This window comes from Coenobita brevimanus, chromosome 29 (assembly GCF_032717465.1).
Source record: "Coenobita brevimanus isolate Jiangsu-jjx chromosome 29, ASM3271746v2, whole genome shotgun sequence".
Taxonomy (NCBI): Eukaryota; Metazoa; Arthropoda; class Malacostraca; order Decapoda; family Coenobitidae; genus Coenobita; species Coenobita brevimanus.
The window spans coordinates 38,524,225-38,543,808 of record NC_136982.1 but is presented as its reverse complement, the minus strand read 5'-3'; the positions used below and the strand labels follow the sequence as shown (position 1 = coordinate 38,543,808).

General features: G+C 42.2%; 1 protein-coding gene across 1 annotated transcript in view; it reads left to right on the top strand.

The window, feature by feature from the left end:
• Nucleotides 1-13,845, top strand: part of COX6B (Cytochrome c oxidase subunit 6B) — a 33,970-nt gene extending 20,125 nt beyond the window's left edge. The window contains exon 3 of the mRNA XM_080268686.1: nt 13,033-13,845. Within this exon, the coding sequence (XP_080124812.1) occupies nt 13,033-13,201 (169 nt within the window). The 3' untranslated portion in view covers nt 13,202-13,845. The remainder of the gene's footprint in view (nt 1-13,032) is intronic.
• Nucleotides 13,846-19,584: the final 5,739 nt, after the last annotated feature.

Here is a 19,584-nt window from a genome sequence, read left to right as displayed (position 1 = left end):
GTTCTGCTGTCCAGTTTTTGAGAAGAGTCACTGTAGATTTGGCTGGGGCTATTTTGAGCCTGTTTGTTGTGAACCATTCGTGTAGTGTGTTGAGGTAAGGTTGAATGATGTGTGCAGCTGTGTTTGCGTTTTGGTGTGTACATGTAAGTGTTATATCATCTGCATAGGAAGCTATATATATATGTGGGGTGTGGGTACGTCGTGCATGTGTGGATTAAAGATTGTAGGGGACAAAACAGATCCTTGGGGGAGGCCATTTGTGAAGTTTCTGATGTTAGAAGACTGACCGGCAAATGTTACGTGTGCACATCTGCCTGCTAAGTAGTTTGCCAGCCATCTTTTTGTGTTATTGTGCATGTTTGTGTTGAATATTTTGTTTGTGAGGTTGTGGCGGGGCATGGCATCAAAAGCTTTGCTGATGTCTAGTGTGACTAGGAGTGTTCTGTGTGGTGGCCTAGCTGAATTCATTCCATCGAAAACTCTCTGTGTAAGGTCTGTGAGAAGGGTGTTTGTGGAGGTAGTGGCCTAAAGTCATGTTGTGACTGGCCTAGGGGAATGTGAGGTGTGACTAGTTGTAGTATTAGTCTTTCAGTGACTTTAGAGGGGGTGCAGAGGAGTGTGATGGGGCGATGTGAGGAGGGTAATATGGGGTCTTTGTTGGGTTTAGGGATAGTGATGATATTGCCATGCTTCCAGATGTTGGGTATTATGTTATGTGAGTAGCTGTAGTTTGATATGTTGGTGAGTGCTTGTATGCCTTGTGGTCCTAGGTGTTTAAGGTGAATGTTGCTTATGTTGTCTGGTCCACAGGCAGATGATTGCTTTAGGTTATTAATGATGTGCTTTGTCTGGTTGTAAGTGAAAGGTGCGTAGTCTGGGTCTGTGGGGAACTGTCTCTTATGTCTGATGATACGTCAGTCTTCCGGATTGGGGGTTAGATGGCTGACTTGTGAAAAGTGATTGATGAGAGTGTTTGCTTGTTGTTTGTTTGAGGGTATGGTGTCTGTTGTTGTGATGGCAGCGTGTGATTGTGTGGTGTTGCTGTTGGAAAGTGTGATTCTGTTTAGTGTTTTGTAGAGTTTGCTGATGTTTGTTCTGTGGTCAAGTGTTTGGAGGCAATTTTTCCAGTTTAGTGTTTGCTGTTCTGATATTTTACTGCTTATCTGAGTGTTGAGTTCTTGTATTTGTTGTATGGTGTCTTGTGTATGGGGTGTTGGGGAGTGTCGCAGTGTGTCCCGTTGTCTGATGAGGCCTTGAATTTCTGGTGTGAAGTTGGGGTTGTCTCTCTTTCTGTTGCCTCTAGAGATGTGTCTTTTGTCTGCATTTTGTATGATTGTATTGAAAGTGTGCATAGCGGTGTTGATGTTTGTGATGGGTGTACTGTTTAGTGTTTCGAAATGTTGTTCTGTTTCAGTTACAAAGGCCTCCCAGTTGGCTCTCTTATAATTAGTGTATGTGTGTTTGTGGCCAGCTGGGGTGATTCTGGTTTTGGTAGTGATGATGATTGGGAGGTGATCAGAACCTAGGGTTTTGACCACTCTCCATGATGTAGTGGGAGCGAAGTTTGGGGAGCAGAAGGTGATGTCTGGAGATGATGGGAGGAAGAGCGCTTGGTGTGGGATATGGGTATGTTGGTCTAGACTGTTTAGTATGAAAAGATGATCTGTCTGGGATTGTAGTACCAGCCCTCTGTCTGTGTCAGGGTTGTTGACATGCCAGGCCGACGATTTGGCATTGAAATCACCACCCAGGATGATGTTCGGTATGTTAGTGATGTGGTGTATCTGTGGAGAGTAATTGTGTGGTACTGTGGGGGACGATTGGGGGGAATGTATGTGTTAGCGATTGTTGTGTGATTTGTTACCAGTGTGTATTTTAATTGATTGTATTGCTGTTGTGGTATCATGTGGAGGGAGAAGTGACTTTGTGTGTGCACTGGTATCTGCAAAGTTGATGGATTTGTGTACCAGGGTGATGAGTCCACCGCCACATCTGTCGGCCCGGTCTTGTTGAATGGTGGTGAAGTTATGAAATGTTGGTGTTTTCTGTGCTCTGTGTAGTTTTGTTTCTTGTAAGATGGCATTGTGTATGTTCTGTTGTTTGGTGAATTGTGTGAGTTTATGTATTTTGGTGTTTATGCCATCTATGTTTAACTGAAGGATGATTATGTTGTGTGTGCGATGTGTGTCGGCTGCTGCAACACGGGGGGGAGGTGGTGTGGGTGGGAAGGGGTAGGAGGAGGTTGTGATGGAGGTAAGGGTTGAGGTGTATTAGGATGGGTTGGAATGGGAGGAGTTGGGGGACTGGATGGTTGGGAAGGGTCAGTGGGTTTGGCTGTGGAGGTGTGAAGGAAGTAGGAGTAGGTTTGGAAGGGGGGTTGATGGGTGGGGGGAAGGAGCATAAGGAGCAGGTCCAGGTGTTTGTGTAATGTTTCCTGGATGCAAGTGTTGTTCAGGTGTAATGGGTCCAGTTCTTGCAGGAGTGGCATTGAACTGAACCTTTTGTCTGTCAGCTCGACGTGATAGGTTTTGAGCATGTTGGACATATGTATTTGTTGGTGGGTCCTGGATTGCTCTCAATGTCCCCGGCTAGAAGAAGTCGTTGAGAAATGACAGTCTGGGAGTCATTTCTCGGTGTAGAAAAAACGGTGTTGTTGTGTGTGTTGTGTTGGGAGATGTGGTACTTGCCCGGGCGACCGAAGCCACTCCCAGGTACTAGAGCCCCGTGAGGGGCTGGGGGGGTTTGCGGTGGTTTGGCCCCCATGCTGTCCTCCTCTTCTCTTCGACAGCCTCTGGGGGGTAGACCCACGGCGAAGACGCCACTGCTCCAGGTCCGGGCATAGTGGTAATTCTAGGTAGTTAAAATTATGTTTTTTTTGGGGGGCATAACTTCTTTGTTAGGTTAAGTTAGGATGCACTGATATATCCAGTTGGTGAGATCGTATTTAAACACTTTGCCTTGGGTGTCATAAGGCAGACATATTTTTGACAACCCATCTTATATATATATATATATATATATATATATATATATATTTAAAAAAAGGGGGGGGGGCTTCCTGAACCTAACCCCCTACTTGACATGTAAATATAGGTCACATTTTAACACAAACTTCATTCAGCATGGGGTTATGCATATCCTGTCCCATGTTTTATGAAGACTGTACTGTACAATTATAAACAAAATACAGCACTGGATTGGTTAAGCTAACCTACCTTATAATTCACCGCACAGTACATTACAGTACGATATAGTATTGTATATAGTATGTAAATACTGGACATGTATTACATACAAATGTTGTGCGCAATGCTGTACTGTACCGGTATATATCTATACTGAAAATTATACTAAAAGTTATATAACAATAGGTAGGTTGGACTAACTTTGCCTGTAATGAAACCACTCATCACCGACCTATTGCCACTCAGGTACAGAAATCCCACTCGGTCTGGTTGCGACATGTGGCTCTTAATTAAGCCACAATGTAATGAGCATCATCACCATCACTTTAGTCTTGAGGCTGTGGAGCCCACAGCCCCTCCAGGTTATCAACAGAGGTGTAACCAGAAGAGTTGCTCTGAGGGTTTACAGGTTGATGGCAGCATGGGAAATTGCACTTGAGAACACAACCCTGACACAGACTGAGGGCTGGTACTCCAATCCCAGACAGATCATCTTTTCATACTGAACAATCTAGACCAACATACCCATATCCCACACCAAGCGCTCCTCCTCCCATCATCCCCAGACATCACCTTCTGCTCCCCAAACCTCGCCCCCACTACATCCTGGAGAGTGGTCAAAACCCTTGGCTCTGATCACCTCCCAATCATCACCACTACCAAAACCAGAATCACCCCAGCTGGCCACAAATACACATACACTAATCATAAGAGAGCCAACTGGGAGGCCTTTGTAACTGAAACAGAACAACATTTCGAAACACTAATCAGTACACCCAACACAAACATCAGCACCGCTCTGAACACTTTCAGTACAGTTATATAAAATGCAGACAAAAGACACATCTCTAGAGGCAACAGAAAGACACAACCCCAACTTCACACCAGAAATTCAAGGCCTCATCAGACAACGGGACACACTGCGACACTCCCCAACACCCCATACACAAGACACTGTACAACAAATACAAGAACTCAACACTCAGATAAACAAAAAAATATCAAAACAGCAAACACAAAACTGGAAAAATTACCTCCAAACACTTGGCCACAAAACAAACATCAGCAAACTGTACAAAACACTAAACAGCATCACACTTTCCAACAGCAACACCACACAATCACACGCTGCCATCACAAAAACAGACACCATACCCTCAAACAAACAACAAGCAAACACTCTCATCAATCACTTTTCACAAGTCACCCATCTAAACCCCCATCCCGAAGACCGTTGTATCATTCGACGTAAGAGACAGTTCCCAACAGACCCAGACTACTCGCCTGTCACTTACTGTACAACCAGACGAAACACATCATTAACAACCTTAAGCACTCATCTGCCTGTGGACCAGACAACATAAGCAACATTCACCTTAAACACCTTGGACCACAAGGCATACAAACACTCACCAGCATATCAAACTACAGCTACTTACACAACATACTACCCAACATCTGGAAGCATGGCATTATCACCACTATCCCTAAATCCAACAAAGAACCCACATTACCCTCCTCACACTGCCCCATCACACTCCTCGGCACCCCCTCTAAAGTCACTGAACGACTGGTACTACAACTAGTCACACTTCACATTCCCCCTAGCCCAGTTACAACATGGCTTTAGGCCACAAACACCCTTCTTACAGACCTTACACAGAGAGTTTTCGATGGCATGAATTCAGCTAGGCCACCACACAGAACACTCCTAATCACACTAGACATCAGCAAAGCTTTTGATGCCATCCCCCGCCACAACCTCACAAACAAAACACTCAACACAAACATGCTCAGTAACACAAAAAGATGGCTGGCAAACTACTTAGCAGGCAGATGTGCACACGTAACATTTGCCGGTCAGTCTTCTAACATCAGAAACTTCACAAACGGCGTTCCCCAAGGATCTGTTTTGTCCCCTACAATCTTTAACCTATACATGCATGACATACCCACACACCACAGATACACATAGCTTCCTATGCAGATGATATAACACTTACATGTACGCACCAAAATGCAAACACAGCTGCACACATCATTCAACCTTACCTCAATACACTACAGGAATGGTTCACCACAAACAGGCTCAAAATAGCCCCAGCCAAATCTACAGTGACCCTTCTCACAAACTGGACAGCAGAACACAGTCATATCCCACACCTCACCATAAACAGCACACACACACACACACACGCACGCACGCACACATATGGTGTAACATACAATACATCAGTGTCATTTAAACAACACATCACAAACATTAAAAATAAAATAACACCGACTTAATGCCTTAAGGTCACTTGCCCATACAGCATTCGGACACAACAAAGAAACCACCACCACAGTATACAAACAATACATACGTTCAGTGATGAATTATGCAAGCCCTGCCTGGGCTCCTAACCTTAAAACACACTACAACACTCTACAGACCATACGGAACAAGGCCCTAAAAATAATCACAGACTGCACAGCTACTACACCCACAGACCACCTACATCAAGAAATCAAAGCTCTCAAAGTCAAGAATCACCTAGACATGAGAGGCACCTAGTTTCTTGCTGCAGCCTCCACAAACCCACAACATCCACTATGTTACATGGCAGCACATCCACCCACACCAGGGAACATCAAAACAACACCCAGCACTTGATACCATACACAAATACTGTCATCTCTCCCCCCTCGCCCACCTCAGACCAACTTCTAGAAGCATATCCACACTCAGATCACTCGCCACTCCGTTCAGTCACTTAAAGACAACACACAGCTGCATGCGCGGCCTCCTGACATCCACCCTTCTGAATCATGTCTCCCTCGTGAGGACAGGGTCCACCTGGCCAGGCTGAGATGTGGGCACACTCTAGCCCTCTTAAGCTACCAGAAGAGGCTGGATGACTCCGTCGCTGATGCCTGTCCAGGATGCAACACAGCACCCCATACTATTAAGCACACGATCACCTACGCTAACAACACAACATACACTCTTTGAGAGCTCTGTGGGAAAGCCCGGTCTCGGCCATGGCCTTCCTAAGGGACTCGGGGGCTGTTCAGCCAGACTGTCTAGGGAACAACTACTACTACTACTGCACTTGAGAACATGACAGTGGTCTTAACCACAAAGATGTCGGATGATTGACCAGCAATTGGCAAGGGATGGGTCAGAAAACAGTTGTGGAAATGAGGATGGGCTTTCATTGGGACTAGGTGATGGTAATGGAGACATTGGCGTGAAGAAGGAGTCCACAGTTGTGTGGCAGAGTGACTAGCAACTTTGACAATGAGTGTTCATGAACCATGTGAGCAGAAGTGGTGAAGCCTTGCAGCTCCACCGAGGAATTAGGATGCTTGGGGAAACTCCATCAGGATCTCAGCAGCCTGCCTCTCACTTGTTAACTGATGGTGTAGTGGGAGCATTATCTTCATTGTCATCATCTAAATCCTCTTTCTCCAGGTTCATTTAAGATGGAGCAATCTCAGCATCAGCCAGAGTCTGCTAACCTGGGTCTCGTTCATCACAGTCTAGCCACTGATGGATACAGTGTCCTCTTCTGTTGCCGTCTCACCAACACTCACAAGATGGTGATGAAAATTGGAGGCCTCAAAACCCCTGAAAGTCAACAGGTGGTTCAGAACTATGCAAAAGGTGATTCCACCCACTGGACATAGTTGTAGATGTGATTCCACCCACTGGACATAGTTGTAGATGATACATTTTCCCAAGCATAAGCCATGCTGAAGAGGACCGACCAGTTTTTTCTTGAGAAGATTTTTGGAGTGTCTGCTTACCAATGTCCTGACCTTACCTGTCAGTCATCATCGTGACCACCTCCAAGAACCTCCAACGGTAGAGTCATTTCATCACCACAAGGATACCTTCGTCCATTGTTTATATCAGGAGACAAGAATACTGACTTAATACAATTATCATTACCAAACCAACTTGCTCTCTGGAGGATGTGACTGTGTTGCCCAGCAGAAGAGGAACATTTGGTCACAATGGTACTAAAGAGCTTGATGGTGGTGGGGTGAGGGAGGTGATGACAGTGTGAATCAAGCTTTTGCTGAACTGGTTAAAACAACTGGAAGTCTGTCCATAATCCAGTGGAGATAATGTAGCCATTTTTTCTTGCCACCCATGATGGTTGTCAGCTTATGGGAACCTAGTGTCTTCTATAGTGAGATGAGTAGAGTGGTGGCTGAACAGGGAGTTGTTGACAGAAGTGTTAATAGACAGTACATAGCTCACAAGAACAAACCCCTGAGAGTTACCAATTCAGTGTATGGATGGACAAGGGGCAGGACATGAGGTAATATGGTGGTGGGATGAAGGTGTAGAAGCTGCAGTAAGGGAGAAAAGAAGGTTTTTCCAGGAATGGAAAAGGAGTGGTAACAGAGGAATACTTGGCTGCCAGGTGCAGGGCTAGAAAGGAGGTATACAGGGGCAAAATCTGAGTCTCATAGACATTTACTGGATAATCTAAGCAGTGTTGAAAGGAAGAGTACAGTATTTTAGGTCACAAATCAGATGGAGAGGGAAAACAGGGATATCATAGGTGAGCGGCATGTGAAGAATGATGAAGAAAAGGTAGTGGTGGTCAGTGAGGGTATTAAAGATGCCAGGAGAGAGCATTATAAATGGTTGCTGAATGAGAAGTTTGACTGGAACAGGGAAGGTGTGGAGTCAAGAGATCCAGTGTTTGGCCCTTAGCCTTTGATTGATGCTGCTGCTGTGGGCAGGGCAGTAGGCAGGATGTAGTGTGTCTGGGGTTGATTGATAAAATGCTGAAGGCCTCAGGAGATAAAGGAGTGGGTTTAGTTACTAATTTGACAAATACAGTTGTATACGAGTGTTGTCCCAGATGACTAACTGAAGAGTGTGCTTGTTAAGTGTGTACATGGGGAAGGATGATGCCCTGGAAAGAGGAAATTATAGAGGCATAAAACTTTTGGACCAAATAATTAAGGTAATGGAGAGAGAAGATATGACTAGAGAAAGTGAATATTGATGAGGTGCAGTTCAGGTTTATGTCAGACAAAGGGATCACTGATGCCATATTCATTGTCTGAGAGCCCAGGAAAAGATATATTTGAAAGAAAAGGGAACTGTACTTTGTTTTTGTTGATTTGGAGAAGGCCTTTGCCAGAATCCCTGGGAGGTGGTGAAGTGGGCACTTGAGAAAATTTGGGACTGAGGAGTGGTTGGTTAGAGTGGTTATGGCTGTGTATGTGGGTGCTCGCACCGAGATGAGAGTGAATGGAGATTTGAGTGATGAGCCTTCTGTTAATGTTGGCATGCATCAGGGGTCATTCTTAAGCCCTGTATTGTTTGTCATGGTGTTTTACACTTTCTCACGTGACGTCAGAAATGGCCTTCCATGGGTGATGTATGCTGATGACTTTGTGTTGATTGCAGAAAATGAAAAGGAGGCGGAGGAGAGATTTACAAAATTGAGAGATGGAATGGGGCACAAGAGTTGTAGAGTAAATGCAGATAAAACAAAAATGATGATATCTGGTTGATGGCAGTACTCTCAGAGTAGGTGGAATGTGGTCATGTGTGGTTTGCCACAAGGGTGTGGGAAGTAACTCATTTTGTGCAGTATTTGTGATAAATGGGTGCATAAGAGATGTAGTGGTATTAGAGGTAGACTGCAAGATAATGCTGTAGAGATTGTCAGGCATGAAAGGATTGATCTTGCTGGTGGGTCTCTTGAGTTTGTGAAAAGGTTTGTTATTTTGGAGACATGTTATGTGGCTACAGAAAGAAGTGGTTGGAGGAAGTTCAGGGAGTTCTTGCCTCTTCAGACACTGAGAGGCTTTCCCTTCGTACTAAGGGATCTCTGTATACGGCATGTGTTAGGAGTGTAATGCTTTATTGTAGCGAGACCTGGATGGTAGAGAAAGAGATATTCATTGGTTCAGACAAACAGAAATGACAGTGATTATATGGATGTATAGTGCATCCATGAATGCGAGGTCTTGGGGGGACTAGGTTTGCGATTGAAGAGTTGAGAGGAAGATTGGGACTGGATTGTATTGATTTTGTGATAAGGAGGGGTACATTGAGATGTGCATGTGGAGAGGATGGACGATGATAGTTGGGTGTGGAAAGTGGGAAGTGTGAATGTCGAGGGTAGGATTGGAAGAGGCAAACCGAAAAAGACCTGGGATTAGATTGTTGGGTGTGATCTTGGGGATAATGGACTGAATAAGTAGGCTGCCAGAGATCGAGCAGCATGGAGAGCTGCCATTAGGTGACCAAGGCTTACATATGAAAGCATGTTGGAGCTTTTATAAATGATATGACAACTGATGCCCTTGGCCTTACACAGCTTCCAGCCAGGCATTGTCTTTTCATTTTACCCTGCCAGGGTAGTCTGATGAATAAACTGGTATGTCTGTCAACATTTTTGTTGTATGAGGTGCTATCCAAAATTTTCCGGACTGGGATCGCGACACCTATATGGGTTGTAGTAGCATGATTTGCCTCTAGGTGCCAGTACTAACATGCATTGTGAGTCAGCGTGCCATGTGACGCAGAGCTAGGCAGACGTGGGGATTAGTGACATTCATTTGTTTGCTGCTGTGTATGTGTCATCAGGTGATTTTCAAGATGGATATGAAAAAGGAACATGGAATTTACATCAGATTTTGTGCGAATCTTGGGAAAAGTGGAACAGAGACCCTGGCAATGATTCAGCAAGTTTTTGGTAAGCAGTTTCTTGGTCGGACACAGGTGTTTCAGTGGCATGTGCGGTTCAAGGCCAATCAAACATCGGTTGACGACAACGACCACACAGGGAGGCCCTCATCCAGCACATCTCAAAATGTCACAAAAATTCAGTAGCTCATCTGTGAGGATTGACGTTGGAGCATTCATGATGTTTGTGAGGAAGTGGGAATTGGTCTCAGGACACGTCGGAGGATTTTCACTGAAGAAATGGGTATGCGCCGCATCGCAGCCAAATTTATCCCTAGGTCCCTAACGGTGACCAGATACAGCAACATGTTGATGTCTGCACTGGGCTTCTTGGACTTGCCTAAGAAGATGAAACCTTCTTGTCCAGACCCCTTGTGACTTTTTTCTGTTCCTAAAAATGAAGCTCAAGTTGGAAGGGCATCATTTTGATACCATTGAGGACATTCAGAAGGAATAGCAGGCAGTGCTCAACACTCATAAAAAAAAAAAAAAAAAATTCCAGAGAGCGTTCCAGCAGTGGAGGTAGCACTGGGACCAGTGTATCATTGCGTATGGGAACTACTTCGAGAATGATGGAGGCCAGTAGGAGCGATGGTGAGTTTTCAGTTTCATTTAGCATTAGTCCAGAAAATTTTGGCTACTACTTCTTATAGGTGCTTATGAAGAAGGCCTTCCTTATGTATCAGCTTCAGATCTCGACAGAATTCTTCCACAGACTCCTCCAATACATCTTAGGTTTCCCTGCAAGCCCATGACAGGGTGAAGTTTAAACTGACTTTGTTATGCTTCAGATGCCCTGAAGTTCTCAAGTCTGAGTTCTCTCTTAATCTTCTCAGCAGACAACCTTAACTCTGCATCTTCAGCAGACAACCTTAACTCTGCACCATGAACCATGACACCACTTTCCCATTGTTGCTGGTACCACTTTACAGCATGCTGCTTTAACTCAACAGACTTTGGCAAGGGTTTACTGAAAACAAGTGTAAGCTGTAAGTTTATCACAAGACCAATCAGTGTGAGATAACATCAGTTTTGAAAGTTTGTAGTGCTTCATGATCAACTTGCTCCAACCATCACCATTGTGGTGCTGTAATACAGCTGGTGGGCCACCAAAGTTACCATGTCAGTGCAGTGTTTTAATTATTTGTTATTTTTTTTTTTTTTTTTCCATATCTTGCTGTATGGATAATGTCATTTTCTGGACAATACAGGGGTGAATATGTGTGGGTGGGGGGTATTGCTTGTATGTAGCTATATATGTATGAACTTTCTAAATATATTTCTTCTCTTTTGATTAACATTAACTCCTCTTCTGTTCACATTCAAGTTGCCACTTTGTTTTCAGTGTTCCACATTTCTTCCACTAAACAGACTTGCCTCAACATCATTTTACATACTGCAATCATAGGATCACACAGTTCATTATTATTCTCAGATCGCTGGCAGTCTTGCATCGCTTTCTGTCTTGGAGCATATAAAGTTCTGTTTATCTTGCTGATGCCTTTCCTTCTTTCTTCAGGAACTCCCCCAGAGTTTATGGCCATAAATTCCTTCAGTTTGCACTGACTTTTAGCGTCTCTCTCATCTCTCAGCCCTTATAATTCGTATCTCAACTTTCAGAGCTTCTTCTCACTCAACACTGTTTTTGTTATTTAAAATATATATATATGTATATATATATATATATCATGCAGAGTTTGTCTTTCAGAGAAACACAGGCATAAAGATGCATGTTTAAAAAAATATGGTTAATTGTAATTGTATATCATTCACACAACCTTTACCATTTAACTCTTAAATTGCAGCGGTCCTTTCGGAAGGACATCAGTTAATTCTCTGTCCTTAAATGGACTGTAAGTGGTATGTTCTGCAGTCAGTCCAACTCTTAGCAAAACCATTTATCTACCATTGTTTCATAATTTCATCATCACAGGTCAATATCCATTTACCAGAGCAATTAACACCTTGAACATAAATTTGGCTGCCTACATGCGTGTGAAATTTATTAATAAATAATCGCTCCATCCTCTTGCAGTTGTCATTCGTCACCATCCCCATTCACGATTGCACACACTTTCTCATTCATCCACTTCACTTCATCTCTTTGTGCACACCTAACTTTATACATGTCACACCTCCACAGTTATTTACTTAATGCCTCCCCCCCCCCACCCCCTTTTTTTTTTTTCACAGTAGCTACCATTACATCATACCTTTGTAAACCTTCACTATAGTACCTCATTCCTCCTACTTATTTATTTATTTTTTATATATATTTACTCTCAATTTCCACACAATCATACAAGCCTGCCCAGCATTACTGAACCATTAACAGACATGGAACCAAAGTCCATGGTTTTGTATCCTTATTAACTTCTGTTTTTAAAATTTAGACCATCAGTAAATTTTACCTGAACTTTTGTTGTACAGAACATTAGGTGTTATTGGAGAAAACATAGAAGCAAAGCAGTGGTTTAGTGTTTTGATTTAAATTTAAGACTTTATTATTCTGTAATTTCATATTTGCCAGCACATCCACAAATATTTCACGTTTCTCTTTATGGACAGTGGATGTTAGCTTGTCAAGTGCCATGTTTGTGTTTGCTTGACTCAACATGTGAACCTGAGAGTTGAACTCTGATAAATATTAAAACAAAAAGACCCTGTATCAGTCATACACAGTATTTTCACGTATGGAACAATACGACATGGGATGTACCTCACTAATCACTTTGGAAGAAAAGATATGCAGATACACATGCTATTTTCATCATCCTGAACCAGTTTTCCATATGGAATTGGGTAGAGAAATTCAGAGCATGGCTTTTATCACACTGGGGGAAAAAAAAAAAAAAAAAAAAAATCCATTGATATAAGAGACATGAGGCTGCTTGCATCCCCCAAGTGCTGGATCACAGCATCCCTGCACCATTACAGAAGAGGGCATTCAGATCCATTTCACTAGCATATTTGATATGTTTGGAATATGTGGGTGGTATTGTTTTCTGTTGTGGGAGACAGCTTATTTTTTTTATGAACCACCATTAATCCCAGTGCAGTAATGAATACAACTGAAGATTTCACTGACAAGAGACTAGTTTATTAAGTTCTGTACTGTACAATTGATTTTTCCACCCACAGGTACTGCTATCAGAGCTTTGTTGATTACCACCGTTGCCAGAAGCTGAAGGGTGAAGACTATGAACCTTGTGAATACTTCAAGAAAGTGTTTGCCTCGGTATGCCCCAACTCTTGGCTGGAAAAGTGGGATGGTCAGCTAGATGCAAACACCTTCCCAGGAAAAATTTAATGAAGAAAAATGGAAAAAAAAGTACTGTTTATGTATATGTTGATTTTATTTTTAATTTTTTTTTTTTTTAAAGGTGAGATGATATAAATGGGTTATAAATTTTAAATGCAATGTTAATGCATTATCAGATTAGCAAACATTTAAGTATCGGAAAGTTTGTTCAGGTTTACTTTAACAAAAAATAAAAATAGTAGTAAATCAGGCCCATAGCTTAAATCAGAAAGCCACATTTCAAGTCAGTCCACTACCAATAACATGTATAATGATCATGTTTCAAGTTCTTTTAACTCGTTGGAACAGGTGGTGTATTTTTTTTTTGTTTCATGCTACCCCCAAACACTTTTATTCGTCAGGATGTAATTTTCTGATGCAGAGGTTAATGAAGGCTGTATCAAACCCCTCCGTTTGATAGTCTCCAAAGCTGAATTTGCCTGGTGATAGTAAGAATAAAAATAAATAAATAATAAGAGCTTCAGAGTTGTGTAATCTTTTCAGGTGAGGTTTGTCATGTAGATAATATGTATATTAAAGTAAAGATTTCCAGCTCTTGTAGGTAATGGTAATAAGACAGTCACTGTTAATGATGACCATGTAAGTTAATTTATTCTTTTTGTGGTACTCAAATAAACAAAACAAGAAAATTTACAATTCCCTAATAACCTCATGGAAAAAGGATTACCATTAATACTGTATTCATTTTCAGAAAACTTAATGGCACATTGGTTGTGTAAACAGATGTTTTAAGAGGGAAACAATAATCCAGTGGATAAGGAGGAGACAATGTTTGATTTACACAGAACAGGCAGTCTTTGTAAGAAGTCGGGTGTGCTCCAAAATATCAGATTTGAACATAACTGGAACTACAGATTGGGGAACTGGCACATTCACTTTACTGGTAACAGTTGAACTTCATTCAGTATGGTAGGTAATGTTTATTAAATATACATTGGACCTAATAAACAAATAACAAAGAAGGTGACAGAGTAAAGACTTGCTGTATATTCGTACTGTAACAGATCTCAGACAAAGTATATCAGTATATGTATGAGGTTATGTGAATCATACATTTGTAAGTGCCAAAAATATAAAATGCCAAAAAATGTAAAGTTAAAGTTACTGGTACAGTATTTGAAACAGAAAACTCTGTGGCCTGAATGTGAGAATGAAGCTTAGAGTTGGACTTGAGGTTCGAGTCTATCCTAAGTTGGACTTGAGATGTGTCCCCATGCAGAGACAAGGCATAAGCCTCTCACAGGTCAAGCTGATGCTCTACGGTCCAGGCTGCAGCCGAGTGGGCTTTGACACCCTGTTACTTAACGAGTTTATGGGTACGGTAGATTGTTAAAATGACATAACTTACCAACAGGCCCCAGTACAACAGCAGATGGTGACTGAGATTGTTGGGACAAAATATTTGAAATAAATACAAAATGTTTGGCCATCAGGAAGATATAGAGAATCCATTTTGTACACTTTTATAAATTTTTTTCTAGAATAATTTATCATGGCTTGATATTACATACATTCATATTTGCATTATGATGGCATCAGTATTGCTCTTGAATTTGGCCCTTTCTTGGCTTGTTTTTAGTTTTTCTTGGAAGAAAGAATCTTGGGTTCCTAGCTTTGGCTTCTTACATAAAAATAAAAGTACCGAGTAGGCTGTGAAATATCTTTCTTGTACACATTCCTATACAACTGCAGTTAATATTTAGGTTATACAGTTTTGGTAATTTCCAGTTCAGTATGTATATGTATTATGAAGGTAAGAATGTACCATATGTTTAACAATTCTCTGCTACATCACCTCTTGCAAAATTATATGCTGGCTGAAGCTGTTTGTACAACATACTGATGAATACTTTTCATAGTCTATTCAACTTATAATGTAGGCCCTGTTTTGCAGTTCTTATTCCTTGCAATATAACTTGTAATAACAATATGAGTTACACTTATATACTGTATATTTGGAACCATGGCATAACCTGTAATGCATATTTTTACATCCCTTCAGTACTATACATCATCATCACCTTCTGGACCTCCTTTCCCACCCTAGGGCAGGGTGAGGAGTAGCAACATCCAGACAGCCCAAGTTTGCCCAGTCCAGTGGGCCTTGCTTCCATTCCCTCAACATTCAAGCTCCTGGAATCCTGGCTCTATCTGATACGCCTAAAAACTTTGTTGTGGCTTCACATAAACATATCTGATAGAGTCAGTTCGAACGCAGTTATGTTAAAAAGAGATACCAAATCCTCGATCATGCACTCTTCACGACATTCATTCAGCCAGCTCGATCTCGTCAGTTCCCTAACCTCACTGATTTCCATACCCCTCTTCCTCACACACTCATCCACCATATCCCACCACCTTCTCCTTGGCCTGCCTCACCTCCCCCCTCCTTCAGATTTACTCAGATATACCATTTTCACCACTCTATTGTTATCCATTCTCTCCACATGACCATACCATCTCAGTACACTCTCTTTGATTCTGGTGTCCACAGACTTCCTCACATCACATCTTTCATGAATCACATTAGTTCATATCCTATCCACTCTCTGTACTCCACATACATTCCTCAGCAGTCCCACCTGCACTGCTTTCACTCCTGACTTTTCATTTTCGTGCCACACCATAGTTTCACATCCGTGTGTTCAAGTTGGCACTAACACTGCTTCATGTAAGCCTCATGCAGCTGCAACACTCAAGCCTCTGTTTCTTATCAAGGCCTTTGTAGCACCAGCTACTTTTCTTCCCTGTGTCACTCTACTTTCCACTTCTTTTGCACATTTTCCTTTCATCTCTATCATTGCACCCAGGTATTTGAACTCTCACCAATTCTAGTCTCTCTCCATTCACTGTAACATCACACTGGGAGTCACCTTCTCTCTCGATTACCATCACTTTACTCTTTCTACATTTCCTCTCGAGCACACTGCTCATAGACATAACAAAACTCTGGAGTAGTCTACTAAATTCTTGTTTGGTATTTGCAAGTAGCACTGCATCATCAGCATACAACAAATTTGAGATATTCCAGCTGTCACTATTCATTACCAACACAACTCTCTCCATTACTCATGTTTTTTACTTCTCTCATCACTCCATCCATATATATATATATATATATATATTTTATTAAACAACCACGGGGACATCACACAACCTTGTTGCAAGCCCACATTGATCGTGAACCATTCATTTAGATGCCCCTTTACCCTTACATATGCTTCATTACCTTTATAAAAACTCGACAGCACCTAGCAGCTTACCATTAACACCGTGTATATGCAAAACCTTCCACAATCCTTTTCTGTCTACTCTATTGTATGCTTTTTCCAGATCCATGAATGCCATAAACACCTTATAGTCCTTCACACAAGCCATCTCCACTACAGTATCTGTCTTACTGCAAATACTTGATCCACACATCCTCTGTCACTCCTAAAGTAACCCAGTTGGCACTCACAAGGACTTCTGATCTCTCTCTTACCTTCTCTATGATAATTCTTCTGTATACCTCCCCTACAGCAGTAAAAAAAAAAAAAAAAAAAAAAAAAAAAAAAAAAAAAAAAAAATGCCACAATAATTCTTGCACTCACCTCGCACCTTTATTTTTGTACCGGGGAACAATCACAGCCCTTTTTTCCACTCTGCTGGCTCAGTTTCACTCATCTGAGCCTTCTTACTTATCTCCAACAAGCACTTCATTCCACTCTCTCCACTACACTTAATCATCTGTGCATACACCTCATCAACCCCAGCAGCTTTCCCATTTTTCAGCCGCTTCACAGCGTTCTTCACCTGTGCGAGTGTCATGTTTCCTGGCAGTGCATTCCTTTTCTGCACACCCCAAAAAACAATCATGTCTATAGTGGCTCTGCTCTCTCTCTCTATTCCCATTCATACTAACAATGATAATGTAGGCTGTTATGCAATTTTTTACTAGCTTTTGTTATTGGAAAGATAACAGTGGAAGTTATTTTTAGAATGATTGTTGATTAATACTGAAATTATAATGCCTGTTAGGCAGTTCTTGTTTAGGCAAGCTTTGTAGCCTACTAACCTTCACTAACACAACTGTAAAATCAAAATATTGACCTTACTATAGAGCTATAGGCTGCAGTTATATTCACATAAATTTATTTATTTCCCTACAAATCATGTAAGTTACTGGGCAAAAGTAAAGCAAGCAGTATCACACAGACGATAGTAAGGCATGTATAATACTTGAAAACTAAAAGTGGGCTGTATCACCAGCCAATCAGAACAGTACTCCCGAGGGGGATGGTAATGCTGGTGATAAGGGGAGCAGGAGCTCCTATTTCACTAGCCATCAGAGAATCCTGACCATCACTCTGCTGACCTTTTCAGTGCAACACTAACGGAGAGTAGGCCAGCGTACTCTCCCAAAGAATTTTCTCTATCTCTTGCACTACTCTACTGTACATGCACTTTACATATTACACCAAGTACCCCACCATGTCACAAGGGTTGATGCCAGCAAAAGCATTCAACCAGAAAACTTTGCCCCCATTACCGAGATGCGGACCTACTGAGGGGAAGCATGATGTGGGATCTACCAACGTAGCTTTTAGGACCAGGGTGTGATGGGACTCTGATCTGTGCTAGAAGGTACAGGGCATTGCAGTTCCCAGGCTGCCACTTCCACCCAATAGAAATGGGCCTGAACCTTGAAGTAGTGCCCCAGGAGGCTGCCCTATCAGTGGATGCATAATGATGGTGCAGTTACAGTGCCAAGACATGCTTGGAGGGTGTCCCTGTAGCTTTCCTGGCAGGGTGTCTCGAGGCCACTGCCACAGCCTCTGGTCACGGCTGGTGGGCTACAGGTCACCGGTCCCATGCCTGGGCTTAGGACTATGCAGGTGGGTGGTGCCTTTGGTCTCCCTCTCCCATTATTGACATTACAAAACAGTGAGAAATAGTACCAACCTGAAACTAAATTACCCAAGGGGATCAGACTGGCATCTTTAAATGTGGGCAGTTTGAAGAGTAGAGTGGGGGAAGCAGCTGTGCCCATGAGAAGGTGGTGGGTGGATGTCAGCTGTGTACAAGAGGTTAGGTACAAGGTGGATCAGCCAGAATGATTGCTGAGATGGAATGTAGATATAAGCTATTTTGGCGGGAAGTGCAGATGGATACAGTGGTGTGGGTGTGTTGCTTTAGGAAAAATAAGTGGAATATGAATATAATGAGAATGAATGAAAGATTATAGTAGTGAAAATTTTGTTCGGTAGGCTGACAACTGTATTTATATCGGGGTATGCTCCACAGGCTGGCTTGGATGATGAAAAAGGTAGATTCTGGGACTACTTGATACGTGTAGTAAGTGGTATGGGGGATGATGAGATTGTAGTTTTGGGAAAGGACTTTAATGGTCAAGTAGGTGAAGCAGCTCAAGATTATGAAGGGGTACATGGGGGATGTGCATATGGTACGAGGAATGTGGAGGGAAAAGGATATTCAAGTTCCAGGAGGAAATGAACATGATTGTGTGCAACATGCATTTTAGTATGAGAGAGAATAGGTTGATCTCATACAAGTCTGGGCGATATACAGTAGTAGCCAGACAGATCATATCCTGGTCAGCAGAGCTGATAGGAGGTTGGTGTGGGAGGTTAAAATTATAGGGAGTGATGAATGTGTGCAGCAACACACATTACTGACATGTGACATGGTGCTTAAGGAATGGGTAGTAACAGAAAGGACCTATGCACCTAGGAGGAAAATATAGAAGTTGAAAAACCAAGCAGTAAGGGATGCCTTCTATAGCAAGATGAGTACAGTGGTGGCTGAAGAGGGATCTGCTGACAGGTGTTAATAAACAGTACAGAGCTCAAGAAAAAGCTCCTGAGAGTTACTAATTCTCTGTGTGGATGGACAAGACCCCCCCCCCAAGACAAAATAACACGATGGTGGGATGGGGTGTAGAAGCTGAAGGAAAAAAGGCTTTTCCAAAAATGGAAAAAGAGGGTAACAAAGAGGAGTACTTAGGTGACAAGCATAGGGCTCAAAAAGTAGTATACAGAGCAAAATCTGAACCTTGAAGACTTGCTGGATAACCCAAATAGCACTGAAAGGAAGAATATAATATTTAAGGTGGCAAATCAGATGAAGAAGGAAAACAGTGATATATGTGCGCAGTGTGTGAAGACTGATGAAGAAAAGGTAGTGGTGAATAGTGAGGATATTAAAGATACCTGGAGAGAGCATTACAAACATTTGCTGAATGAGAAGTTTGGAACAGGGGATCCTCCCCTCACCACACACACACACAAGGGGAAGGATGATGCCCTGGAAAGAGGAAATTATAAAGGCATAAAACTTTTGGACCTGAAAATGAAGATAATGATGAGAAT